Here is a 27,766-nt window from a genome sequence, read left to right as displayed (position 1 = left end):
GAATTCACACATTTCTAACATGTGACTTCCCACATCTGATGATAACTGAATGCAGCGTTAGGCGGTGTTCGACTGTGGAGGGTTTTCCACCTGAAACCTGCTATCTACCGTGCAAACTCACAGCAAAGATCAGAGCATAAATTTGGGTGGTGACTCTGGGCTTGAAACCTGGAGTCCAGATCCAGTCCAGACAAACTTTTTTCGGGTCAGTCTGCTTGGGGAAAAAGCAATCCACCTTTCAGCCACTGCTACAGGCAGAATCCATGTTTCTCCATCAGAAATAATGGCAATTTTTTAAAAGAATTGATCCACAGTCTAAACACTCCTTATGGTCTTCAAACTGCACTCTGGAAATAAATAAAGTTTTAACTAAACTACAGTGATTTGCAAAATATCAGGAGGAACATTATCTTAAATTGCAGGATTTTTGAAAACGAAGTCATGAAAAGTGAATAGTATGGTACCTTTAACAGACAATCTGATCCAGCTCATCTTTGACCAATGTGAGGTAGCCCTACAGGCGCCACCTGCATCACATCTATATGGTGGGATTTCTCCAGCATGAATGCTCCCTTGTGATCCCTGCAGCATATTCCAGGAGCAGTGAGAGGAAAAGCCGGGGCTTTGCACAGATGCTGGAGTGAAAGTCAGTGGTCAGGTAGAGAGATGGTGCTAAGGGGTGGTCATAATCCCCCTAAATCCCTGGAAGGTTGTACACCTGACCCAATGGCACTGAAAAGAAATTAGTTCCCTGCACTATAACGATTTCTTATGGAGCTTCCAACTTGAGAGGGAGCGGCTCTAAGAGTCTGTCTACTTTTTCTTGCTGTTTCTTATCACCTCCAAAAAGAGTCCTGCAGATACTAGGAGGAATAATCACAAATAACAAGAACGCCCTTGATCCCTGTCTGACCCCCCTCTGGAGACTGCCACACTCTGCTCCTCTGTATTCTTGCCTTGATACTGTCCGCCTGCTCAAGGGTACGGACATTACCTTATCCCACTCCTCCAGGCGTTTTGATGCACAGCACTGAGGTGCTGCGGCATTGGCGAGTTCCCTGGCAACGGCTCTGTCTTTATCACAGCTACAGCCTTTTGTCTGCATGAGTGGTCAGAGTACCAAAGGAGACGATGCCAGTAGGAACCGATTGTATTAATCTGTTTCTGATCTGGCAAGCAGCGGATCATGTGTAAAGTCTAAAAAAGCTCAAAAATACGGTGGGAGGGGGAAAAAGTCTTATCTCTCAATGCGCCCTCTTGGTCGCCCTGTCAAAGATGTGGACAGGTAAAGTAGGTTTGATAAATGACTCTTTATCAGGAAGTCTGTGAGAGCAGTCTTGACTTCGTTTCAGGGCTCGGCTACCAAAAGTTCTTTGAGCTGATGTCACAGGCTATATGAGCCCTATGATAACCTCTTGTGTTTCCAATAAAAACATCAAGCTTTTAAAATGAGTGTAGACCACTTCACTTTTGAACCAGTGTATACCAGTGATTTGTTTCCATAATAATATACTCCAAAGCCAAAACACATCCGCAGACAGGCCTGTCAGGCTGGTGGCTCCGGATGAAATGTGGTGTTTACCGAGATGGATCCCATGGGAGCTTTTCAGAAAACTAATCTACAACTCTTGATACTATCCAACAGTTTTGGAATCAGTTTAAATATGATTGATTCCCTTGGAAAACATAAACTGGTGCACAGAGCAAAATGCAGGAAATAAGAAAGAAAACAAACAAAGCCTTTCAAGGAAGAAAATTGGCTCATAATGGTTTTGCCCAGTCTGGTCACATATAGGGTTTTCTAGACATGTACCAGGACTTTTTCAAAACTTCAGCTTTCAGAAACTACATCGCTGCAACACTGCAAGTGCTTATTTACTTACACATAAAAAAAAAGCTTCATGAAAAGGCTACCTTGATCTCTGAGGATGATAAATTTGGCCTAAATCAATTCAAAAATGCTGGAACAGAGCACAGCATCAGAAACAAAACGCTATATAAATAAAAAACACAAAATATTACTCCTACACCTGTGGCACCACAAATGCGTCTTACTTGCCTTAAGACACTATTTTCCCTAAGTAAATTCCAAAGTAGAAAATAATGAATGTGGGGGGCAGCTTGGAGCATCTTTTTATCTCATTAAACATTTATAAGACCGACTTGTCAAAGGATAAACAACAAGCCAGCTGCCTTGCAACAACCAGTACACCCCCACCCAACCCCACCCCCAACCCACCTACCCGCTAAATGATTGCACACAGGAAAAAAAATCTCCAAAAAGGTATTAGTGTTAAAAATGAAAAGGTCAACCACTCCCCTCAGTTATACCCTATTTAAGGCTGAGTAGATAAATTATCCCAGATGAGAGACAATAGCGGCTTTATCATAGAGACCTGTTGGGAGGGGGTGGGGGTGGGGGGCGGCGGGTGGCAGCATGATGGGGAGAAGGGCTGCTGTGCTGGCCTCGACACCCTCACTCTCACAGCCACTTATCAAGTCTGATGTATCCAAGCCTGCGTGGAACAATGCAGAAAGGTCACTCTCAGCTGGTCCCTCCTTGCCCAGCAGTCAGCCTGTTCGGTGGAACAGCCGCCACCAACTGTGCCAGGCTGAGGCAGCTTTGTCACCTGGAGGCCCGGGGGGTGTGGAGAGGGCTGCAATCTGATTCAAATCAGCTCTGCAAGTCAGAACAGAGAGCAGGCAAATAATGCATTCAATTCTACCTGGGCTTTGAACGTGCCTTTCTTTAATAGTCCCGTCACTAAGGAGTCCTCTTTACAATTTCAAACTCTCTTTTAGGTGTAGCTCTTTGATTCGCACTGCTATTCAATTGGGCGTTCAGCTGCAGCAAGCTGCAGAAATGGGCCCTCAGGGTAATACTAATTAGCCTGTGGGATTATTTTTCAGGTGATGTATTTCATCTGTCAAATAAATTCTGCATAAGTGAATAGAGCATTTAGATAAAGTTAAAATGATTTAGCAAAATGACTGCACAGCAGTCCCCAGTGTCCACAGTGTTTACTTGTCAGGGTGCAGCAGTGGGAGTTGCTCCACTTATAGAAAATGATTTGGGTGAATATTTGCAAACAGTGGTCTTTTTCTTCTACACTCTAATTAAACAATGTAAGTCTTATGGAGGACAGAGATATCCATAACACAAACCTGGAGAGCTTGTGGCACTTAAAAGCCATAAACACAAGACAAATGTTCATCAGCTGCACAAGTGCTCCATAATCAATCATATGACTTAGCGGAAGAAACAGATTATTTCCCGTGTAAGAGAGTGCTGATTCTGACATAAGGATATTAATGCATGCATTCTAATTGTGAGCAATCTCTGCATACAGTGGTACACAAACAGCTAAAATATACTGCTCTTATATAACTGTAGAAAAAGAGGTAAGTGTGACAGATCACTATCAGACTCGTCCGAGGGGAAGCCTCCTGTGGGAAGAACAACAGCAACACCCTGTGGCCACAAAAACACATAACACACCAACCTCAGGCTAGGATTTACAGTGCAGTCCTTGTAACTGTGTCAGGATCCCCTAAATATACCGTCCAGCACTGAAGACAGCTGTATTTTGTCCTCTTAAAGGTCACATTAAATTTTCTTCCAGCTGTAAAATGACACTTTGGCATTGCAGAATATTATTCAACTTCATCACTTCCATCAAGCGAGGAGATGCTGCATGATGATGCCACATGGATGCAAGGACACCACTTTGCGAGTGGCAAAAGTCACCTGTACAGAAGGAGAGCAGCCTATCAGCTGTAATTCTTCAAAGATTTGATGGCAGCTGAGAATAAACAAACATGCAACCTCCTGTTGACCACAGGTCCCCAACCATATGCCAGTGCAGGTAGTCCTCCCCAAAAAAACTGCCAGGTGAGAGTGTTTTAATCACCTCTGAAATGAGTGATTAGAATAATTATTTCAGGGGAGAGGGATGGCTCTTGCTATTAACAACCCTCTGTTCAATATCACAACAAATTAGTTCACGCTCATTAGCATGAGTTGTGCTTGCCCGGTGGTTCGGAAAGCATCCACTGGGAACCTGCTTTATTACTCCCTATGAGTGGAGCATGTAATTAGCATTCATCAAACGCTGTGTTTACATAACATCCCTCCCCACAAATATAATTTTAACATTACATAAGCTTTACATGCCTGATCCATATGGAGGAGGGACTTGCTTGCAAGGCAAAAATGGGTACATCAAAAGTCATCAGAACTTCCCTGATTTGGGACGAGAAGTTTTGTTTAGACACAATAAACACTAACTTCAGGCAGGCTGTGTGTGTGTGTGTGTGTGTCCATCTCATCAGTACCTATCATGTGTATACTGTATATTTCTTCTAAATTTGCACATTGAACTACCTCTATGCACATTTTATACACCCATGCACACGGTTTTTTCTGTTTTTTTTTTTGTTTGTTTGTTTGTTTTTTGCTTTTTGCACACTGGCTTGTACTTAGATCTTATTCTGTTGTACTCAGATCTTATTCTGTTGTACTTAGATCTTATTCTTTATTTTTCTTATCTTTTTTATTTTATTTAATCTGTAATCTGTGGATACTGCTGAAAAACTGTGAATTTCCTGCGGGATGAATAAAGTATCTATCTATCTATCTATCTATCTACCCTAAACTCAGCCCATTCCACAACACTATGAAAGAGAAGAAAAAATAAAACACAGAAAAATGAAATACAGAAAATTAGGAAAAGAAAAGAAAAGAAAAGAAAAGAAAAGAAAAGAAAGGAGAAGACTTTCAGTGAATTGATTATCATACACTAGGGGTAGGGGTATCCCCACCCATAGCTTCAGCCCCAAGTTCAGGGTCCCAGGAGAGTGTAATCCCTTGAGAATAACTAGCAAGCTATGAATGAAATTGAAAAAGAAAAACTTGCTTTCATATGCATACAGTATAGATCGAAAATCCCAGGGGGGAGGCAACAAAATTGAGTTACATTTTGGGGTAAAGCGCCGTCTCTCCAAAAGCAGCTGAAAGCCCTGGGGGACAGAATTGCAGTGAGCACACACTTCCTGATGGAGCTGCTCCTGCGAAGAATAAAAATACCCACCTAGCCAGCGAGCTGGACGAGCTGTCAAAAAGTTATGTCTGTCTGTCAGCCGGACAGAGAGTGGCTCTTTCGGATAATGGACGATGCTTTCCAGGCTTCTGTCAATGAAGAGTAGAAAACAGCCCCATGTCTAGAGAGCCGGCGCTGGTGACCAGTCAACTGCGAAGGGTTGGATTGATGAAGCTAATAAGTCTCTGCTAGCGAACGTTAGCAACAAGGCCAGCCGGCTAACGTAAGCTGGCTCGCTAATACGCTCTAGGCCTCGAGTAGTTTTTTATTTTATTCGTGATACGGTGGCGTTAAATTGCTTTAAACTGTGGGCACTACCGGGTCACGGTGGTGCGGTATTAGTTGACTCAATTTATTAACTTTTAGCAGACATGTTATTGCTTTTTTCTAGCTGCTAAGAGCAGTAACGGTTAACGTTACAGTTAGCACGGTTAGCCAGTTAGCCGACTGCACCGTATTAACGTTAGCTGAGTGAAGGCTATCCTAGCTTGTGCGTTAGTTGGTGACAAAATGGCATAACTAACATTACTGCTACGCTGTCAAAATATTTCGCATGTTAAAGTTAGTGGTCTGTGTCACTGGGTAAGAGATAGTAATGTGAATGTGCCGCTCGTCGTCGTCTGTGCCTTTTTCTCTGCTAACGTTAGCTGTGATTTAACGCTTGTGTTCAATCTCCTCTGTGATTTAAATGTCTCCCTGCAGTAAAGTTACTAGCTGACCTTAGCTGGTAATGTCTCTAACGTTACCATCCGCCGACATGCTCGAAACGCCTCCCGGATACCCCTTTGAAGAAATCGATTATGTGGACATTGAAGTGGAGGAGGTAGGTTGTGTTTGTTAGTGAAATCGACACGGACTCCTCCGTAAATGATCTAGAAATGATATGCCTGATATGAGCAAAACACAAGAGTGGTGGAAGTGTTTGAGAATGAACGTCATGTCACAGCAACCTATAAACTTTTCCTTTACAGGTGGTGGGGAGAGGAGCTTTTGGGGTTGTCTGCAAAGCTAAATGGAAAGGCAAAGATGTTGCAATCAAGACCATTGAGAGTGAATCAGAGAGGAAAGCCTTTATTGTTGAGGTATTGTTGTCCTCGCCAGTTTCTTATTGCCACCGTTTATTGAGTTATTAAAACACAGGAAAGACTTCATTTTGCAATTTCACCCTTCAGTGCCACCTCCTTAAGTATCTGTAGTGAAGGATTGGCTAACTCAGCATTGAGCAACATTACAAAAACAACAACATTACAACAAACATTATTACAAAAACAAACATGCTGCACAATAGCTTTAGCATTGCTAAAGGTATTGTGCAGCACATAGTTGAAGTTGTACTTAATGTTTCCCTTTTGTCTGTAGCTTCGGCAGCTTTCTCGAGTGAATCACCCCAACATTGTGAAGTTGTATGGCTCTTGCAATAATCCAGTAAGTTCACAGCACTGATATTGTTGTAGCTGTTTGCCTAAACAATTTCAGTAATAGGTTGTTACCTCTAATTACGCCTAGCTGATGACTTAATTCAGTGATGATGTCTTCATATTGTCTATTGGAACTGCTACTATCTGCCTGGACGTTTTTGGATTTGGAAATACTTTCTTCTTAATGTTTTTCTCCCTGTTTAGGTCTGTCTGGTTATGGAATATGCTGAAGGCGGGTCATTGTACAATGGTGAGACTACATGTTGTTGTACCAAAGAACATGGCTGATGAGTACTGATCTGTCACAACCTCCAAAACAACCACACTGAGATTGGATGATAAGAGCTCCCTGGACTCATTTCATGCCATCCAGGAGCTTGAGCTGCTGCCATCAGGCAGGAGGTTCAGACTCCCAGTCTGCAAACTAAACACACTCAGAAACTCATTTTTGCCACTGTCCATATTTCAGAGTAAATAGCGAAAGAAACAGAAGAACTAGTAGGTGTAGAGTGGCAAAGGGGACTAAAGGGTAGCACCCCCTCGCTGATATTGTAGATCTTTTATTTATATTTGTATGTCTTTTATGTATTAGAGTGCACAGTGGCAGTCTTACAGAAAACAAATGTCTGGAGGCATAGAAAGTAATCTAATCTAATCTATCTATATCTTCTCAGTCATTTATAGTCATATCTGAAACAAAACAGTATGACAATCTTGCACATACATGACATTCAGCTGTGTTCAATTTACTTTCACATTGTTCGCATGTTCAGCCTTTTGTCTAATTCCTTTATTATCCAGTTTTTGCACCGTGACACACCGTACAACCTTGTTTGCCCCTCCCTCAGACACCCAAATGGACAGGTTCAGTCATAGTGCATAATAAATGACAACATGCCACTCTTAAGATATGCACAAACTTTCTGTGGCAGCATATACATGTGTGCAGAGAATTCTGATAGTGGTTTACTTTCTGCATGTCTGGCAATTATTAATTTGTCCCAGTGCAACACTGTAGAAAATTTTGCATGTTGGGTGGATTATAAAAATTAATGTAACAAAACCAATATAATACGTACAGTAAGTGGTGGATTCACTGGTGACAGTTCTGTCTGATATTGCACAATATCCACATTGAGTACCTTTGCCCAAATGTGGCATATTTGTTGTTCACAATCCTTTAATTTAAGATTGCACTTAATGTTTTACAGTACATAAAATTTTGTTGTGTACATTCTCTTTGGAAAGTAATGCAGGTATTCTTCAATACATGTGCAAATGTGTTTCATACTTGAAGTAGGCTTTGCATTGTTATTCTTACATAGCCTGTCTCCGTTTTCCAAACACTTCACTGGTTCAGAACATCCTCTACTCCCAAGTGGTTGGGATTGGCAAGTTATTAGCTGTACTGCACCTGCACATAATCTCAGAATAAGAACTTTCTGCTGTGCGTTAGTTCACAATTACCTCTCCTCCCTTGTTGCTGAATTCCTATCAAAGTTACCCATGGGACCTTTGTTACCATAACTTTGATGTTATTCAGTTCAGTTGTGAATACTATTCTTAATGTATTCTCAGCTTGCCATCTTTTTATCGACTTTGTTAAAGAATAGAAAGCGAGAGTGTAGACATTTATTGCAGGCCTGTGTATGTGGTTGTGTTTGTGTTTACCCGTGACAGTATGACAGTGAAACACTGCAGGGCCTCGATTTCTGTTTGGTTCTTCTGCAAGTTTGTTACTGTTGTGTGTTTCCGGTGATGTGCGTGGCTGTGGTTGTGACTGTGCTCTCTTGTCCACAGTGCTGCATGGTGCTGAACCCCTCCCCTATTACACTGCCTCCCATGCCATGAGCTGGTGTTTACAGTGTTCCCAGGGCGTGGCCTATCTCCATGGCATGAAACCAAAGGCTCTCATTCACAGGGACCTCAAGCCACCCAAGTATGCTCCTCCTCACCTCTCACTCTCTTGTCTCCTGTTTCACTGTGCTGACAGAGTGCCTTGTGCCCCCCCCTCCCTCCTTGTTAATTTGTTTTTGTAACCAGTATTTTATTTAGCTTCTCTTGCACACCAAATAACTTACTTTTGATTTGGTCAGGCTGTCTAATGTGAACCAGTACTGCACAGATTTCTCTTGTCAGTCAGCTGTGCCTCCTGTTCCATTTCTGTATGTTGCATGTTGACAAGTGAGGAAGGCTGTTTTCCATAGCGGTACTGATGGATGTCTAGTGCAATTCAGACCCCAGAGGTTGTTTATTTGGCTCCGGTGGAAAGAAAGCCCCTGGCAGGACACTGTGGGAATGACCAGCTGGTCCATTTCCTAGAGAACTGTCGTGGAGTTTCTAGGAATAACTAGGTCATGCAGTCTGACAAGCTGTCAGCTCTGGGCTATTGTACTTATATTTTTTGTATATTTTATTTATTTATTTTTTCTTTCAGAGTTGCTTTTCTGACTTGTCCTTCCATTCCTTGTAATGACATCCAATTTAAAAGTTGATACATAATGCCACTTGAGCTACATAGATAGATACTATGAATTTATCAGTTTACATAAATATAGTCGGTGAGAGAAGTAAACTGGGTTCACACTCCTTTTCACTGAAACTGCAGTTCTTTGTGGATGAGGTAGGTAAGGATGTGGAAATGGAAGGTTTTGAACCAGTCTACATGTTAAATTTGAAAATTGTCTTACCACAAGATAAAGTAGGATAATTCTGGTGCCACTGAAAAGAAAAAAAACAAACTTTTCTTTCTATTATTTTATTATTGATTTATGTGGGATACATTTTTTTACATGTTAATTTGGATGTGGTAGTCTGTACCTTCTGTCTTTAGTTGTTGTATTCCACAAGCAAGTCAGAGAGCATATATTTTTTTTATTCATCTTTTCAAGTTCAAAGAGTTGTCAGCTTAGAATGAGATTTATTTTTTTGCCTTCTTTGTTTCAGTCTGCTTCTAGTGGCAGGCGGCACTGTGCTGAAGATATGTGACTTTGGAACAGCATGCGACATTCAGACCCACATGACCAACAACAAAGGAAGTGCAGCATGGATGGCTCCAGAGGTATTTGAAGGCAAGTATGAGTGACATCTCAGGTATTTGAAACGCTTCAGGTACCTGTCCCCGTCAGTATTGTTGTGACTGAAAAGCCAGTGTACATTCTACTATTGTTTAATTTGCAGACATTTTTATGCAGTCACCTCAACCAAAACATCTCACCAGCTAGTATGTAGTCTTTGTAACATCCAGATTTGCTTTGTCACCTTTCACCTTAATTGCAGCTTATTGCTCCCAGCATTGAGACATTAATTCTTGATTCATCATCAGCCTTACTCTCCTGCTTTATTGATGGTGCTCTCCCAAGCACAGGGATAAGATGAATGGCGGGATGCTAGTGGCTTTATTTCCCCTGAGAGACCAGCGTAGAATTTGTGTTCTCATTCAGCCAGTAGCGTAATATATTTATACATTATGAGACATGTTCTTGGCGAGGGGGGTCAGGAGGAAACATGAATTAAGCGATAGTCATTATCTTGTTTTTGGAGGGGAGTTACAAGACCCCTGTGCAATTAAACAACTCACATTTGCCCCCGCATTGAACTCCTTACAACTAATTTGCATGAGTGTGAAATGCTACCAAAATGCCTCACCACAGCAACTTTAAAATAGGTGTGTGATGTGCACTTTAATTCTGCAATAATAAGCACAATAATTAAGCAATTCAGGAGCCGTTCCTTGGTGAAATTGCTCCCTTATTTTCATCCTCCCTTCTGAAGGTGCAGATGAGATAAAACCTCCTGTGCTTTCCTAGGCACATTCCCTCTCTCATCTCAAACACGCCACAGAGAATTACTTTCATCAGTCAATCAGCTATGTCAAACTGAGCCTTTTTTCTCCTTTTGAAAGGACCTAAGTGTTGCTATGGGTTCTTCTGTACTTCCAGGCAGCAATTACAGTGAGAAGTGTGATGTGTTCAGCTGGGGGATCATTCTCTGGGAGGTGATCACTCGCAGGAAGCCCTTTGATGAAATCGGAGGACCAGCTTTTCGCATTATGTGGGCTGTGCACAACGGTAAGTCGGGGACAGGGGAGTGAAGTGGGGAGGTGCATGAAGTGAAAGATTGGATGATGAGTTCACAAAGTCTGTGTTTACATGTCAGTCACTGTAGAGCCACAGTGCTGGCTTCCCAGCAAGTCCTGCTGGGAGACTAAACAAGTTAAAAGCTGGATAGAAGAGAGCAGCTAAAAGGCATTTTCACCTGCGTGGCACTCCCTGTAGTTTCTTCCAACACAGAGACGGATGGAGGAGAATACTAATGGGACACTAATAATACCTGGGGACACAGGCTTAATATGCTGCACTGCTGAATCTGTCTCCCTGACTCACTGCAGGTTCTAGCATCTGGGATTTAGCATGAATGAACAATATTTCACTTTTGTGCATGGCTGGTGTGATGCCCAAAGTTGTCTGTTCCTATTGTGGTGATTGTGTCATTCGTTGTATGTTATTTGTGTTAATGTTCAGGCACAAGACCACCTCTAATCAAAAACCTGCCCAAGCCCATTGAGAGCCTGATGACACGCTGCTGGTCTAAGGATCCCTCCCAGCGGCCCTCCATGGAGGAAATAGTGAAGATCATGACTCATCTGATGAGGGTAATTCTTGCTCGCACACCATCGAACTTCTCTATAAGGGGCTCATTAAAAAGGAGTGACTAAATAAAACAGACAAAAAGTGTTGAAGCACTGAGAGTAGAATGTAAAATGAATTGTAACAGCATTTTTCATGCAGTCTTTTTTTGAATCCTTGAAAAAATAATTTAGTTTGGGCCCTCATTTCCAAGGACAATTTAGGATTTTATTGTAGATCATCTGAAACTGTCCTTGTTTGTTTTTCACTCAAAAGGATGTTCACTAAAAAGGTGTGTTCTATCTGTGATACAATAACACATATTTGTTTCTTAAGAAAATGTCAGGTAAACAATTCCAGTATGTTTTGGTACTAGTTTTAAGCATATTTTGATGATTACCAGGACAATATTGTGAATTGCAATTATTTGGCCAGGATAATTGTGACATAAAATTTTCATATTGTCCCATGCCTGGTTTGGAACAGAATCAATTCAGAGCTGTAAGCTTGAAAAATACAAGTTTTGATTCTGCAGTACCTACAAGTGTAACTCCATGTGTTCAGCCCCCCCTTAGTTGTGCCAGCCAGTGTTTTGAGACCTGAGACTTAATCCCCGTTTCTACCCAGCTTGGTGCATGTAAGAGAGACTGTCTGACTTAGTCTCTGAGCTGTTTCAGACATTCAGATGTTTTCAAACACATCTGATTTTGGCTGCAGTATTCTTGTGTGGGATATGTAGAGACAAGTATTAAAAACGATGATTCACTATAGCCAATGAGACCTCCTTAGGAAACAAAGCGGAAGAGCTGTACAATTTATATTTATTAGTTATGGAGCTGTATTCCCTAGATTATCCCTAACTTTCCATATAATGGTCATACCATACTGCCTACATCTCCCAAACCATTTTTGAGTGCTTATTTTGTGTGACTGCATACAAAATAAATACTGCGAGCTGCTTGTCCTTCCCAAACTCTTATTATAGCACAGTCAGGTGGAGAACAAAGTCACACTTTGCATTTGTTATTCACGAGACAGCAGGATATTGAGATCCCTTACGACCAAATCTGAGTGAAGAATCTTTTACTGTGTCACCCCCATCTGTGCCACATTGTTTAATGTGCCACCACTATATCACTGAGACAAGAAACTACAGGAAGGAAGGTCGTTTAGTATGAGCACTACAGAGATTTCTGGTTTTTGACAATTCTGAAGTATGTGCCTGGCTTAATGTAGCTCTCTGTGATTATTTGCTGAACTTGAGTTGCATCATCATTTACACTGTGTTACACCTGATGATGATGTAGCTCCACATGGCTGTGCTTCACAAAGATAGACAGATGCATGGCTGACTGCAAATGAACTTACAAGCACTTAATTCCACCAGGTTTGGACTACCTTAATGAGCATGGAAGGTGACATTTTCCACTGCACTGCATATAAATAAATGCAAAAACATTAAGTTGCAAAGTCATAAACTTAAGCATTATACGTTTTGGGGGTGAAAATGACAAGAATCCTCAAGGAATCAAAAAACATAGGCTGATTAAATGCAAACATTTCCAACCTTACTTACCTTTCCTTTCAATCATTTTTTCCAGTACTTCCCAGGATCTGATGAACCTCTGCAATACCCATATCAGTATTCAGATGATGGACAGAGTAATTCTGCTACTAGTACAGGTACATTAGTCTTTTCTGAAATCATGGGATGCACCTGTATTGTACCTTTTTATTGCACCAAGGGTAATGGCATTAGAGATCAGATATCAAAGAAAAACCACTGGATGTCAAATTGATCTTTGATCTTTTTGAGAACTTCGACATGATATAATGCATCAGTCCATCACATGGGCTGATGCATTATATCTCATTTTGTCCAGCAACCACGTACTGGTCTACAGCCCTCTCAGGACTACACAGGTATTGCCGGAGGAAATGTTGTAATTGGTGTATGTTACCTCAGGACTCAAGGAAGCTTATCCTGTCCAGAGCAAGCATGTCAGTGATTTTCTCTGGCTGAAATTCTCCATAGTATTTTGCGTTAACACAGATGTCCCTCTGTTTTTTTTGTTTTGTTTTGTTTTTTTCAATCCCATCGGGATTGGCATCTGGTGTTTCACACAATTACCACCTTGCATACCTGACATCTCTATTATGAGGCTCATATAAGCAGTGGTGGTGATTTTACCTGTTTTGTTGTATTCTGAGTGAAACATTTGCAAGGGTGTGTCCCTGAATTGTCTCAGTCACTGGGTCAATTACTTTGCATTCCTGTGCACAGTGTCCTGACCTCACCTGGTTACACTGATGCCCTCCAGAAAGGACTTGAAAATGTAAAGGATCTGCAGCCAGTACTTGCTTAGCTGTCTTAATCTGTATCGCCTGTACAAAAAATAGTATCGGTGCATCCCTACTTTGAACAGCATCTCTCTACCTAAACTTTCTTTCAAACATGAAATATTGACATAAATTGAAAAATTCACCTACCACCTTCTCTTTTGGAAAATAACAGGTTCATATGTGGACTACACTTGCACCAGCACAAGCAACAAAAGTGATGCAAACATGGAGCACAGTGACTCTCAAGGGAGCAATGACACTATCAAGATAACGCCTCAGTTTGCACCTCACTTCAAGCCAAAGGCAAAGCCTTTTTCCTACTTCCAGCCATTTCCTTTAAAGACATTAAAATTTTCATCATAAAAGCAGATATAGATGAAGTAATGGTTGAAAGAATTTTTGAATTTATAAGAATGAAAGATGTGGTTGAGATGTTTGTGCTGGCTCTTTCAGGGAGACCCATTGAGGACTCTGCCTCTCTCCAGAGGGGGCAGCGTTGAGAGCCTGCCTGCACGAACACAGTGCCTGGCGTCCTCTGACAGCAAGAGAATGAGCGCTGATCTGTCAGAGTTGGAGCCCAAGATGCCGTTTGCGCCTGCAGGTAATGCCAGACACTACACAGCGCAAAGCAAAACACGGAGCCCAATGAGAGCAGCTTATCAATGTGCTTTGTCACAAACTTCCTGTCTTAGAAGAAACATCTCACAGCAAAGGAATGTATTATTGTATTAGAATGTATTAGTATTTTTATGTGAGTTAATGAGTTGGGTGGCTCGTTTGAATGAGGTCTATCCAAGTCTACAAGAAGCTGCTCTCCTGGCTCCCAAGTCAAGTTCTGTTTCATCTGCTTTCATCACTTTGAGGTGAAGATTCATTCCTCATACAAAAGCATCTGTATGCCCCTAAACACTGAGGCCCAGTCAAACCGAGCTGTCAGTCATCTCCCTTTCCTCAAAGGCTCAAACAGAATGCAGCTTACTCATCAGCCCTGTCATGTCTAAATTAAACCTGAGAAGCTCTGCCCGTATCATTTTAATTTGAATTGGATTTGAAGAGTGAGTGTATGTCAGGATTTTATCCTTGTTTGTTTTGCTACACTACATGAACTCTTATTTTTTCAAACTTGAATGAAAGTTTAATGAATAGAGTAATTTCAAAGGGTTATCCCGAGTTTCTGTGATGTGAGCATTAATACCCTCTGTAGCTATGCCCTTAGTTTGCCTTGTTGAACTTTTGTGCAATCAGCATTCGAACTGAATGCCTGCCATTGTCTGTGCTGAGAAATGTAATGCAGTGCCTGCCAGCAGTTGCCCTGCTATGTGGAGCTCCTCCTCAGCCTCTGGAATGGACAGGGTGCATGCTGCCCTTGCATGTACACTGTATGCTCTGCATGTGTGTGTAGCCCAGAGGGAACTGAGGAAGTGACGTTTCTACATTTCCTGTCCAGCTTTGGGCACGTGTCTGTCTTAGTCTGCATGCTTGTGTACGCAGCTGTGTGTGTGTATGTGTATTTTTGCAGCACGCCCCCAGTATAAACGAGGCCACCGTAAAACGGCATCATTCGGCACCATTCTGGATGTCCCCAAGATCGTCGTCACAGGTACCACTGGACCACTGGGCTTCCTGGTGCCCAGGTGGAGCTGGCTTGGCTGAACCCCATGGGTTGCTCTGCTCTGACATGATCCTCTCCTGTCTGTCACTCCAAGGGATACCTCACACAGGGTGCACAGCCCCACTGAACCTCTTTTCAGATCAGTCCTTATTCTTATTAAGTTTCACGGTCTGAAACTAACTTTTTGCTGAAACAACCAGTGTGTCCGATAGTTGAAAAAAAAAATACCAGACACAGACATTTTACCACACACTATTTTTTCCACACATTCCAAAAATGATAATCACATAATGGCATGAGCATGCTTTGTGACATTTTTTATTTTAAGACAAACTCAGTCAGCAATAATTCAGTTAATTATCAGTTTCCAAAGTTGTCAGATTTTCACAAAAACATTTAAGCTAATGTTGGGTTTCAACTCGATAATGATGTGACAGGCAATGAAAGCAGACTGCAGACATGTCCAATCAGAGTAGCCTTACAAATGCAAGATTTTGTAGGTGATTGTGATTTGTCTGTCTGACTGTCTGAGATTACATGTATATTAGAGATTTCTTCAGCAGATAGAATTTTTACAAGGCAGTGTGTCAGGTAAATTGGTTTGATTACCCCACCACTAATATAATCTACCCACATTTGGCAGCTGGTTGGATGCTAGTTTCAGACCTTGGAATTTATTGCTTGCAAAAGTCTCAACCCAATTTTTGTCTGATCAACAACATCCGTAACTTAACATTGATTTGAACTTAAACATATATATATATATATATACATATATATATATATACTGGACTTACAATAATGGTAACTGTCCTGGAGTAACACACATTAGAGTTACCTTATTTCATTCTTTGTCCTTTGTGATTTTGTTGGATAGAAGCGGAACATGAGTTAACATGGGATCTTTCTCATCTGCAGTCACCTTTTACACATTTTTACACTCAAACTTTTCAAAAGGCATAATTAGACCTCCCAAGAGAGTCACACACCATTGTCAAAAAACAACTGTTCTTGGAGCTCTTCAGGAAATTCAATCAGCATATTGCATCAGATTGGGTGACACAGATGAGATAAGATTAATAACTCATGGTTCTGTTCTCTCTGTCATCATTCTGGCTTGGCTGCAGATCATGGGAAGTGAGAGTAAATCAGTGCCCCAGCACTCTGCATTTGAGCTTGTCCTTGCCTTTCATGCATAGAGGACATTGTGAAAGCTTGGCTTTTTTTTCGCCCCTTTGCTCTCTTTACATCCATTAACTTTGAAAAAGTCATTTTGATTAATTTCTCTCACGTTGAGGGTCAGAGCTATTATTACGAGCAGAGATAGGGATGAAAGAAATGGGGACAGCCCTGGATGTCCAGAAAAAAAGCCTGTATTTTGGAGCTGTAGTAGACATGTTGAATTGAGTAGCTAATTAAATCCAGTGACTAAGCGAAACAGCTCATACATGTTTTTATTAAAGGTAGGACTCTGTTATCACTGCATGTGAACACCTGCATGTCAGTCATTTCCCCAGCGCATAAGCCCCTATGCAGTTATAATTTAGAGTTAATGCCTGAAAGTTGGTAAATCTGTATCAAAATTACCTAGTACGTGTATGTACAATTGGCAAACATTATTCTAAGTGCATCTTTGGGACAGCTACCAAAAATCCATTTGTGTTAAATGCCTGTTTTGAACAGTAGCGGCTTAATTTCTTTTATTAAAGAAAATGAGAACAGTTTTACATAAGAAACAAGTGATGTAGCAGTGTTTCCCTCGGCATGTATGCAAAATGAAAATCCAACACATTTTGTGATTTGTTTGGAGTGCTTATTGTTCGTTTATGTGTATGTGTCTTGGTGTGTTGTGTCTGCTATGCCATGGATAGAGCCTGTTATCAGTTAATATCTGCTAAATCCAGAGTTTCTTCTCAGGTGTAAATGAGTGTGAAAAGTGAACTCGATCTGTTCCTGGTCTTGGAACGTTTGCAGGTCATTGTTGTCATGTTAACTTAATCAGTCATGTTGGTGCTTTTGGTTCAGCCTGAGCTTACATGTTCTGAAATGGATTAAAAATATATCATTCTCGTGCGTATAAAATCTTTTTAAAACTCAAAAATGCATGAAACCAAAGCTGCTTTTCTTAGTATCCGCAGACATTTTGGCAATAACAGGTTTTCCCCTGACAGCAGTGTTATGTCATATGTTTCACATGTTGGCTGCAGAGTGATATGATGTAGGTGACAGTTTTATTGCTACCATCAGCATACTGTACATTACACTGAACACTGACCAAAATCCTTTCAAGAAATTATGGCCTGGAAAAAGTACAAAATTTTGAAATATCAATGTTTTGGTACAAATGAACTATATTACTTTACTTTGGAGCTGCTTGGAATGAAAGAGAAATTATCATTCTTTACCAAGATATGACAGAATTGTATTTTTGATGGTGTCCAGCCTTGTAGTTAAGATCATACACATGCTTTGGTGTTGGTCTGTGAGAGAGACTAATAACTGTGCTGCGGTTATAAGGAATGCTGTCATAACTAGATAATTTACAACAGCTGTCACGACTTTGTATTGTGACAGCAAGATGTGACTGCAGAGACATTGCCGAAGTTATTTCAAAGGAGACAGAACTGATAATATCTCTTGAATGTGGGATATCTGGAATTTATGCAGCTTTGCTGCAGACACTGGCGAGGTTAGCTCCGACCTCATGTTTACCTCGGCAGGAAATGAATGAGTGACTGCTAGGGAGGGTCGTGCCTGCCAGTGCCTCCACAGACCCCCTGCTCACCAGCCTCGTCTGAGGCCTTGCCCTGCGCTGCGTGAACCCTTAAATAGTTCCCAGCATCACCACCTGCCCCCCAACCCAAACAAGCTAGTCTGCCGAAAGACACGTAGCACAAGCAGGCTCAGCTATTCATGTGGTAGATTTGGTCTGTGGTGCTGTGTGTGTATGTTTGAATTTGTTGTGCAGTGATAATGGGGTGGGCGTGGGAGGAGATTGTGCCATGGTCATGTTACAGCCATGCCAGAGCACATGTTGACAGGCCAGGGCGTAGGGGGTTAAATCTGTGCAGCTGTCCCTGTGTGGCTCTGCGGATCTGGATCTCCCTCTAGCCACAAGCAGACGCCACACGACCCCCCCCCCTCCTTCCCCTTCCATACAACCTCTTATGGGTCTCATGCTCTCTCTTCTCTGTTTCTTGGTCTGTCTGTCTCCCTCCGTCCCATCCACAGCCACCTGTGAGCCTCAGAGACGCCGGTCTGTGCAGGACCTGCCAGGGATCGGCACTGAGTCCAGCCAGGTAAGTCTTAGTCAGAAATGCAAATGTTCACTAGCAAAAAATATGGTAAACTAAATCTTGTAGACACCTTGAGTGAGTGTTGAGACAGTGTCCGTTTAGCTGGTGTTATTGTTTCAGCATCGCTTAATATGAAGGCTAAGAAAGACCCATGATCTACAGCTTGCACTCTGTTCTTTTGTATTTTAAAGATGAATCCATCGTGCTCAGTAGATGAGAAAGACTAACAGTCTCTTCTCTATACTAGGGGTGAATGATATGGTAGAAAGAATCATATTGCAATTATTTTTGACAGGTATTGTCATTGCAATTTACAAATTTACAGTTTGATGGGAAAAATTTACGGGGATCATTTTGGCATCATACATTTTATTTTCAGTGGGAAAAAAAAACTATTAAAGTTATGGTTTTATTTTAGCTGGGCCCTGTACAAAACAAACCAGGACATCTCTGTAGCACCACAGTACTTGATTAACAATGGTATTTTGTTACACACACTACCTTTATTAAAAAAAATTCATTTGGATATTAGAGTTGACTCTGTTGCAATTTAAATAATGTTTCAATTAGTTTTACCCATTCAGTGTACGGCTGTACAATTAACTGTAGGTTAGTGTTTAGATAATTGTGTGTGTTTCACTTTATCTTTTAAAACACTACACAAAGAGGTTTTTTCTCCTCCTCTCTGTGTATGTCCTCTAAGTTTGGCTCTGTCATCATCCCTCTCCATCTGTGAAGTGATTTGGATGCTTTACTGATGGCGTGTCTCGAACGATTTGATGCATCCTTTGTCAAGTGAGAGATTCCCCTTGGGAGATAGGTTATAGAATATGAGATGTGTTTGATATGTCAACTCAAGGAAGATGAAGACATTATATGTATAGGAACAGCCTTGCACACCCACCTCAAACACACAGCGTCTTCAAATAAGCCCCTTGGCTAAGAGCTTTGCTGCTTTTCCGCCTCTCCAAACATTTGTATCTGTTTAAAAGAACGCCTCAGCTCTGCACAGTCAAAAGTTCATTGAGGGTTCATGGAAAAACTTGACTCTTTGTACAGAAATAGTGTTGTTCATGAAGGTAGTTTGTGTTGCGCTACCTGTGAAATCGACACCAGCACATCAGTGATGTGATGGTGTGATTGATTATTTTATTTTCCTGTAAGTACGTGTGTTTTCCCCTCAGATGGTTTAATTATAATAATTTCGGTTGCATGTCATATTGGGATCACTGTGATCCACAGAGATCAAGGTTGACAAGTTATGTGTTTTGATGCTGTAGCATACGAAATAATTCCGTTGCGTTTTAGATTGTGGTGTTTTTATTGCAGTTATGCTAAAATTTGGCCAAATCTCACTTATTAGAAATCACTCTCACCAGCAAACAGCATCCTAGAGTCCGGTTCTATCCAGGGCTCAGACAGATACCAGATGTAGTAGAGGAACATTGCACACATAAGGGAGGAGTGTCTCTTATTTTTTGGCACCTAATCCAAAGGATATTTTATTTACCAAAGTGAATGGTAAGCAGGCAGAGCCATTCTCCAGCCAGAGAAAGCTGCTGACAGTAGAAATTTATAGTTACTCTGAAATTGCTCTGAAATTGAAGTTTAAAGTCACATTTACCTTTGATCCCACCTTTTCGTTTTCTAGTACGCTTTTCTGGTATGACAATTATCTGTCAATCTCCAACAATAAGATCAGCATCACAGTAAGACTGCTTTGCCTTTGTCTTCACTGTTGGAGTTTATATGTTGGCATTTTCCTGCAATTTTATGTTTTTGTTTTTTCTTAACAAAGAGGCAAAATCTTGGTCATTAAACTTCTTTTGGTATTATGTATCAGAATAAGCATGATTAACAGCCAATGTCAAAGTTTTACTCCAGAAAAAAAAACATGTATCAAAGTACACAATCACTTCACCAGTTGGAGATATAATTATTTAGTTTTGTTTTGTCATTTTCCTTTTGCTGTATTGTTTTCCTTTTTCTGGTGAGCACTTGTTTGTCTCTCCCACACTTAGCAGCACTGATTGGCTTCCCAGATGATTGACAGTATTTCTGTCTTCTTGCAGGGGAGCAGGAACAGCAGCAGGTCCTCCAGTCCCAGTGTGAGGATGATGCCACCAGATAAAAGCAACAGAGGAGGGTACTTCTCCCCTGATGACCCAACAGGTACACCGCCAGATATCTGCAATCTCGCTTTTTCACCTTAATCCTTTCCATAAAGTCTGACATCTTAAAAGGATGTAGAACTTCAGCCCACCCAGCAAGAGCCTCCACATCAAAACAGAGACGCTGAACCAAATACCAAACAGTTCCCATATTCCTAGACGAGTCTGGAAGCGGTCTGACTCACAGATTCACTTTGTTTCACTATACCATCTGTCTTTTAATACACCATTAAATCCATCCATTTCTTCTTCGCTAACATGTACTTTTGGTGTTTGAAAAGCACTGTTAACAAGCTCTGTGTCTTGAGGAGGGGAAAAAAACAAAGTTGAATTTTACAGCTGGATTCATTGATTGAAATTGGCCTGTCTATTCAATTTGTCACCCTCTTACCGCTGTGACCGTAATGGCGTCGGTGTCATTGTGTGCGGTTGTGTAAATCTGTCAAGCAGCACTGCAGACATTACGTAATGTTGATCAGTGATTTAAGGCGCTGGTCTCTGGTCACCCTACCCTGAGGAGGAGGGAATGGGAGGCATAGGGCTATTTCTGATGAAAGACTTACGGTTGCTATTGATAACCGTGGCATGCAGATGTAGCTCACACTGTTCGTCTGCAATCAGGGAGAAAACAAACACAGCTCTTGCTCTTTCTGTTCTGTCTAGACACCAACGGCTCAGACAACTCCATTCCCATGGCGTATCTCACCCTGGATCACCAGCTGCAGGTACACACTCCATTCAGCTGACAGCGTCCTCCGCCTTTATCATGGTTGTGTTAACACTTACATTCACGACTGCTCCTTCATGCAGCTGTTGGCATCGGAAACCAAGCAGAATAAGATGTTAATGTAAATTTTCAGTTATGAGTTGCATTGAAATAGTCATTCTCTGTTTTGATTGTATTGCACCGCATCACTTCCCTCTCAAAGGTGAATTGAAGGACATTTTAGATGAACTGTCAACTCAATTATGTAGGGATTATGCCTGCACAGACTAAAAAAATGATGCCATCTAAAACGTGGAATGTCAGTATAAATAGTGAGATGTTTGGTGTGTTATTATATGCTCAAACTTTGCCTATGATCGATATAAATACATTTTGTTACGGGACGTGAGTGGATGGCCTCTAAATCAATTAATGCTCAACATGTGTGGTTATTCTCAGCCCCTCGCTCCTTGTCCCAACTCCAAAGAGTCCATGGCTGTGTTTGAGCAGCACTGCAAAATGGCCCAGGAGTACCTGAAAGTGCAAACAGAGATCGCCTTGCTGATCCAGAGAAAGTAAGTGGCGCCAAACTTCTCTCCTTGTTCCTGCTCAGCACACTGGATAACAGACTTCATCTACTGCAGTGGGGCTGAGGTCATTTCGCACTTGGCAAGGAGATTTGGCTAGTGTGTATAAGCTAATTCAAAACGCTTTGAAGTGCACTGCAACCAAGGAAAATGTTTCTTATTATGCATGTGCTGTCATAAGGCCAACAGAGTAAACGGAGCCATATCAAGGCAGCGTCAGATGATAAATGTATTTTAATGTGGGCATGTGAGTGTACAGAAAGCCACCCAAAGGCAATTACCAAATTTAGCAGACAAATCCAAGGCAGCAGCCATCCTAAGCTGTAGAAGAAGAGCATGTTGGAACAACTGTGTTTGACTAAAGAGCTCATCTCGTATTTATAGACCACAGGGGAATCTACCACATAGAATCAGCATTTTCTCCGAAGCAATCCAGTGCTTACTGTTGCAGTGCCTTTTTTTTCTGGCTCCTCTGGTCAAGTAGTGTGTGATATCATAACATCCCCCTGAAAATGGCTATGCCGTGGAGCTGTGTTTTTTGAAAGGCAATTTCCTTACTCAGTCAGGTGAAGAAATTAGAATGTAAAATGGAGCCCTATGCTATTTTGGAGAAATAATGGAGCTTAAAACCGCTTGAATTTTTTCAAGATGAGCCTCCAAAATAGCTGGCATCGTGAATATGCTTCTGAGAGAAATTAAACTGTCATGGCCATATGTGTATAGTATTTTCTCTCTTTCTTAACATAGTTACAGCATGCTCTGTCTTCATACACAGTTCTCACTCTGTCAATTTATGAAAAGTCATGGATTTTATTTTTTTGTTTTACATTTGACAATGGCAATCCTGTTTATAATGATAACTGCGTGTTTCATTTCTCTGAGCTGCTGCGGTTTACATGTGTGCAGGAAGGAGCTCATCGCTGAACTGGACCAAGATGAAAAGGACCAGCAGAACACGTCCCGTCTGGTGCAGGAGCATAAAAAGCTACTGGAGGAGAACAAGAGTCTGTCCACTTACTACCAGAAGTGCAAAAAACAGCTGGAACTGATCCGGGTCCAGCAACAGAAGAGACAGGGCACCTCGTGATCCGACAAACACCCGCTCAACCTCCTCATCACCCTGTGGTGTCCAGCGTTCAGAGACATACAAACTGGTCCTTTGTCCTCTCTCCCCTCCCTCCCACCCCCTTCCCTGCTGCCCCAGGTTAACTGTAGTAACGTTGAAAACCCTCCTCAGACCTGCACTCGACATGACACTACCCACTCTCATGCTCTGCCACCGCCTGCCGTACAGTAGATGGCACAGACGTGTCGTTCCCAGTGCGCTGCATTGTAAAGAGACCTGTGTTATACTGTGTTTCCTGCATGCTGCGTCATAGACCCATTCTGTTTATCAGCAGGAAAAAGGACGGCGGGAGATGTGCGCTCAATCAGGCAACAATAGCAAATCCCCTCCTCCTCCTCCTCGTCTTCTGTACATACATTTGCACATCTTCACAGTATATTCTGTGATAGCAGACCAAACAATCACTGCATCCCATCCCTTTTAGCCCCAGACCATGCTTCTGGGTAAAGGGATGGGCTTTTTTTGTTTTGTTTTGTTTGTTGTTTGTCTTTTCCTTCCTGGTGGCGGACTCCTTGGGTCAGGACTTCTCTGAGCTGCGAGGAACTGCTATGGCTGTGTGTCCACTGAGTCCGATGGCAGGCCGATGAGGGTGGGTTGTGTGTTTTTACGTTTTGCTCTCAGGGCCTCTGGGCTGCCTGGTCAGTGTGTGTCCACTCCTCACTGTCCCTTCAGTGGATAGATTGGACCTTTTACTTGTCCCTCTCAGTGGCCGAGGGTCACGATGTCCTCGAGAATGTGAAAACCAAGACGGCTTTTTCGGCAAAAGTGTGAATTATATGCAGAAATTTGGTGTTTTTAAGAGTTGCGCGGGAGTTTAGTTCAAATCCGTTCTACATTACATGCGTTTTATCCATTTTATGCAAAGTATCTCCTTAAATTGATGTATGTAGTTATCTCTAACCTCTCCCTTTTCTAATCATGAGCATGAGCCCTTACAGAGACCACCGTACCTGTTGACCTGTCTCAAGGCATTGTTAATATATTCATTCAGCGAGGGATGTATGTCAGACAGGCCTTGAGCATCCATCACAGTGAAAAAGGAATGGATTGGGGTTTGTGTGCTGCAGGTTCCTCCATAGTTAGTAACCTTGGTTAAGCTTCAGAAACAGGGATGCAGTGTTAATGATTTGCTCTTAATGTTCTAAAAAAAAAAAATGAGAGAGAGAACTAGCTTCCTTTTCTTTGCGACTAGAGCAAAGAAAGGAAATAGTTGATTTACTGAAAGTTAAAACACTTTTATTATGACTTCAGTATTGTTTTTGTGTGTTGATGTTTTTGTCTTTTCTATTCAGTAGTTCACTTTGTATGATAGCTATGGTGTCATTTTTGCATTAGAAAATATTCTTTTATCTGGTATGGGAATGCCCTTGTGCAGAAGACAAAGGAGCCTGTACCTCCCTATACAGTATATTGTTTGTTTTTAGTTCACATGTTGCCTTAGAATATGCCTGCATTTTAAGTGCTTGACGTTTTCTGCTATATTTAGGGAGGATAAAAGTTCAAAGAGGTTTGCCTTTTTTAGCATAAGTAAATGGATTAGTATTTCCAGAGGGGACATCACTGATCCCATGTGTGTGTCCCGACGAGAAGGATGTATGGTCAAATGAATTATGTCAATGAGCTGCAGAGGTGACTGTGTAAATCTCAGCAGCTTTACATCCAAAAAATTGAGATGTACTCAAAAGAAGGCTTGGATGTGATCTCTCTTCCCCTGTTTCTTATTTCCCTGATATTTTGCACAATCATTTCGGTTTTGGTTTTCAAGTCATGTACAAACACTTAGCATTTCAATTCTCCTTTAAGCAATTCTCTTTTAAAAGTGCAAGACTTGACGAGTCTTACTTTTAGAAACATGTTACTGTGCAGGAGTGAATTTTGCCTGTTTCCCCTCATGAATTTTATGTTCACACAGAATTCATTTACCATATATTGTTTTCAAGTGTTTCCTAACTTATTGGGAAATTAGGTATATGACAGTGAGCAAGGCATTGCAAAATAAACTGAATGGTGAAAAGATGCAGTTTTTGATGTGTCACTGTTTTCTGTCAGGTGTCAGAACTATAAGTGCCACTTAATCCTAAACATGATCAGTGTTCTGTAATTGATTGCAGAACATTGATAATGACAGAAGTTCAGCCACATTTAAGCTTTTGCTGTAAACACAGGAGGCCGAGGGAGTGCTGGCTGGCATGTCGCCCTTCACAGAAATGAATAAGATTCATAAAAACCAGCAGACACTGAGCAGTTCCATAATTAGGTATTTGAACACTGAGCCACTGAATTAACCACTCTCCTGAAACATCTGTCAGCCAAAAACAGTAAGACTGATCATATGAAAGCATACTGTTTACTATTGTTTTATCTGAGGAAAGTGAGTATCGTATTTTGGTTCCAAAGATCAGCTCAAAAACAAGTTTGTTTTTCACGATGACATGTTTTGATACATTTTTGAGTTCTCTTCAGTGTGGTAGGACAAACATTTTGACAGCTTTTGTTGCCAAACTAATTGTCTTTAAATATTCATCGTGGTTCAGTGCAACTGCTTATTAAGGCCACGACAAAGGAAATAATGGCATCAGCTAGGCTCTCACTGCTGAAATATAAATCAAATTTGGCTCTTATTGACAGAATGGACTGGCCTTTTGACTCAGCAACATGTTGAAAATGTGGAGGATTTTTTTGTGGTCTTGTTTTAATTCCTACTATTGTTCATAATGAAGTGATTTATTGAAGATTCAAAATGCTATTGGGAAACAAACCACAATCTAGACATTATTAAATCACCAGCATGACTGACTTCCAAATCTGTAGGTCAAATACAAAGAAAGAGAGGTTGGAATTATAATAAGGAGACAGATTTATTTCAGACTTGGGGTTTCTCCTGGCTGGTGTGCGGCCCTCCAGAGAGACGGTGCTGTGATGCATCATGTCTTTATGCACAGTGGCGGCATCCAGCGTCCTCAGTGTAAGGTAGGCAACGTGCTACAGCAGCGTATTGGTGTTTTGCTCTGTCAGAGCCTCAAAACTGTATTTTTATTGATGAAACCGGAAATTATTAACCTGAGTCCAAACACTGTATGTAGTTGGATACAAGGTTTGGCAATAAATGCTTAGTAAAACATCTGAAAAGGATCATGTCACATCTTAGAATTGACAAGGGTCATATTTAAGTTCTTTATACTGGCTCTTCATAAAATTTACCATGAAAAAATCTTAAAGATGCCCTATGTCAATCAATTTTATTTTAAGTGCAGAAGCACTATGCAGCATGGTCCCAATACACTTTATAATTAAAGAGAATAAATGGGACAAAACATTCAGCAAGCAAATGCATAAGAAATATGATTAAAAGAAATAGGATAAAACATACAGCAAGCAAATAAAATAATTAGAATAAAACAATCATGTTAAAAGCAGTAATGTTAAAGGGACTTTAAAAAGGAGCTGTAATGAAGTGAATAAAGGTAGGATTTAAGCCTAGATTTCCTGAGATTTAGTGAGTCGGAACCTCATGGTTCCAGTTCATTTATAACACCCAACTTCCTTACAAGTTAAAACATGAATTATGAGCTTTTCCCATGACAATTGCAAGACATTTTTGATTCCACTGAGAATGAAACCCCCTAAAGCGCACCCCCTAAATCTGTCAGATTTACCACCATTTACCAGCTTTCAAGGATTTTGATTGAGGGAGACCAAACATGTCCAGTCAAACTAGGATCACATGACAATTACAATTAACAAATTACACTTTCTCATGTTGTAACTTCCAACAAATGCCGGAAATGTGCAATTAATCTCTTCATTCTTTTGCTAGGGACCAGATGCAGCATCTTCAGTGACCCCCGATGGTCCCCATACTCCAGTTTGAGTACCACTGTAGTAAACTACAATGTGCTATACTGGTGGTAAATCTGGATGTGGAGGACACAGAGCAGGATGCAGTGTGGGTCCGTACCATATCCAACCAGGAGGTGGCGTAAAAGATCCAGCCATCATCAGCGATGAGGAGCAGCGGGCTGTTTTTCACAGACAAAGAACCACAGATCCTCCAGTATGTCAGTGGTCCGGATCAAACCTGATCCTTATTATGTCATATTAGAAGGCCCACGCCGACCTACTTTATTGATTTGTGTACGGCTGCTCTTTGGAATCGAAATCTGATTTCTCTGACGCAGACGTAGACTCTTTCACACAAGCAGCCCGGCCAGTGTTGCCTTTGATACTGAGGGCTCTGAGGAGGATGCATGTCTCCTTCTTCTTTTTTTTTTTTTTTTAAGCAGCAAAACAGCCCCATCTTATGGTTTACGTTTCACAATGTAATGACCTGGCCGTTCTGCTGACAAAGGCTTCATCTTTTTTTTTTTTCTTTTCTTCTTTTTTTTTCTGCCTCACAATAGACTGTTATCTGTTTGGTCTGTGTTTGAAGCTATATGGGGAACAATGAGTCATTTCATTGTGGAGAAATGATGTCATCTTCCTTCTCCAGCCAGGTATTGTGTGTGTGTGTGTGTGAGTGTGTGCTCCGGCTTGCCCTTGCTGAACTGGTGAGCACCGGTGGAAATAAGGAACAGAGCGCTTTGCTGCCAGCCCCGTCCTGTGCTCTTTTGTTCTCAGAAGGACATTCTCATTTAGTGTTTGGCCTACTGTAACAGGGGGGAAATACAGGGAGATGGTCCATGTGCGACTGCGGAAGGAAGAACACTGTCATCCTGGCCTTGGTGCCCTTTTGTGTCTGAGTGTGTGTGTGTGTGTGTCTGTGGTGGTTTGATTTTATTTC

General features: G+C 41.4%; 1 protein-coding gene and 1 long non-coding RNA gene across 4 annotated transcripts; one reads left to right on the top strand and one right to left on the bottom strand.

The window, feature by feature from the left end:
• Positions 1–2,202: 2,202 nt before the first annotated feature.
• On the bottom strand, positions 2,203–5,187 carry LOC115355802 (uncharacterized). Its single transcript, XR_003927920.1, has 3 exons — positions 5,091–5,187; positions 3,504–3,748; positions 2,203–2,680 (listed from the first exon to the last, which is right to left on the bottom strand). It is a non-coding gene; the product is annotated as an uncharacterized LOC115355802 (long non-coding RNA).
• On the top strand, positions 5,029–25,003 carry map3k7 (mitogen-activated protein kinase kinase kinase 7). Of its 3 annotated transcripts, none has more exons than XM_030046691.1 (18): positions 5,029–5,322; positions 5,802–5,922; positions 6,071–6,181; positions 6,459–6,524; positions 6,722–6,767; positions 8,318–8,456; positions 9,464–9,588; positions 10,459–10,587; positions 11,041–11,171; positions 12,747–12,828; positions 13,661–13,791; positions 13,942–14,089; positions 15,008–15,088; positions 18,332–18,399; positions 20,469–20,568; positions 21,231–21,292; positions 21,733–21,848; positions 22,767–25,003. In XM_030046691.1, exons 2-18 carry the CDS (start codon positions 5,830–5,832, stop codon positions 22,945–22,947), a joined length of 1,809 nt encoding a protein of 602 aa, XP_029902551.1. In that variant the 5' UTR covers positions 5,029–5,322; positions 5,802–5,829; the 3' UTR covers positions 22,948–25,003. The 3 variants fall into 3 exon arrangements, with proteins under 3 accessions (XP_029902551.1, XP_029902550.1, XP_029902552.1); XM_030046690.1 differs by having other exon boundaries at positions 5,029–5,258; positions 22,767–22,947; XM_030046692.1 differs by lacking the exon at positions 15,008–15,088 and having other exon boundaries at positions 22,767–22,947.
• The last annotated feature ends 2,763 nt before the right edge of the window (positions 25,004–27,766 follow it).

The sequence above is a fragment of the Myripristis murdjan genome, chromosome 24, assembly GCF_902150065.1.
Source record: "Myripristis murdjan chromosome 24, fMyrMur1.1, whole genome shotgun sequence".
NCBI lineage: Eukaryota > Metazoa > Chordata > Actinopteri > Holocentriformes > Holocentridae > Myripristis > Myripristis murdjan.
Note: the sequence above shows the minus strand (reverse complement) of the source record. Positions and strands in the feature narration are given on the sequence as shown.

Bases quoted from the DNA above. Each gene is read 5' to 3' on its own strand.
- map3k7 (XM_030046691.1), top strand. From the start codon at position 5,830: ATGTCTCTAACGTTACCATCCGCCGACATGCTCGAAACGCCTCCCGGA. The intron at 18,400-20,468 runs GTAAGTCTTAGT...GTCTTCTTGCAG, and splicing joins TCGGCACTGAGTCCAGCCAG to GGGAGCAGGAACAGCAGCAG. The intron at 21,293-21,732 runs GTACACACTCCA...GGTTATTCTCAG, and splicing joins CCCTGGATCACCAGCTGCAG to CCCCTCGCTCCTTGTCCCAA.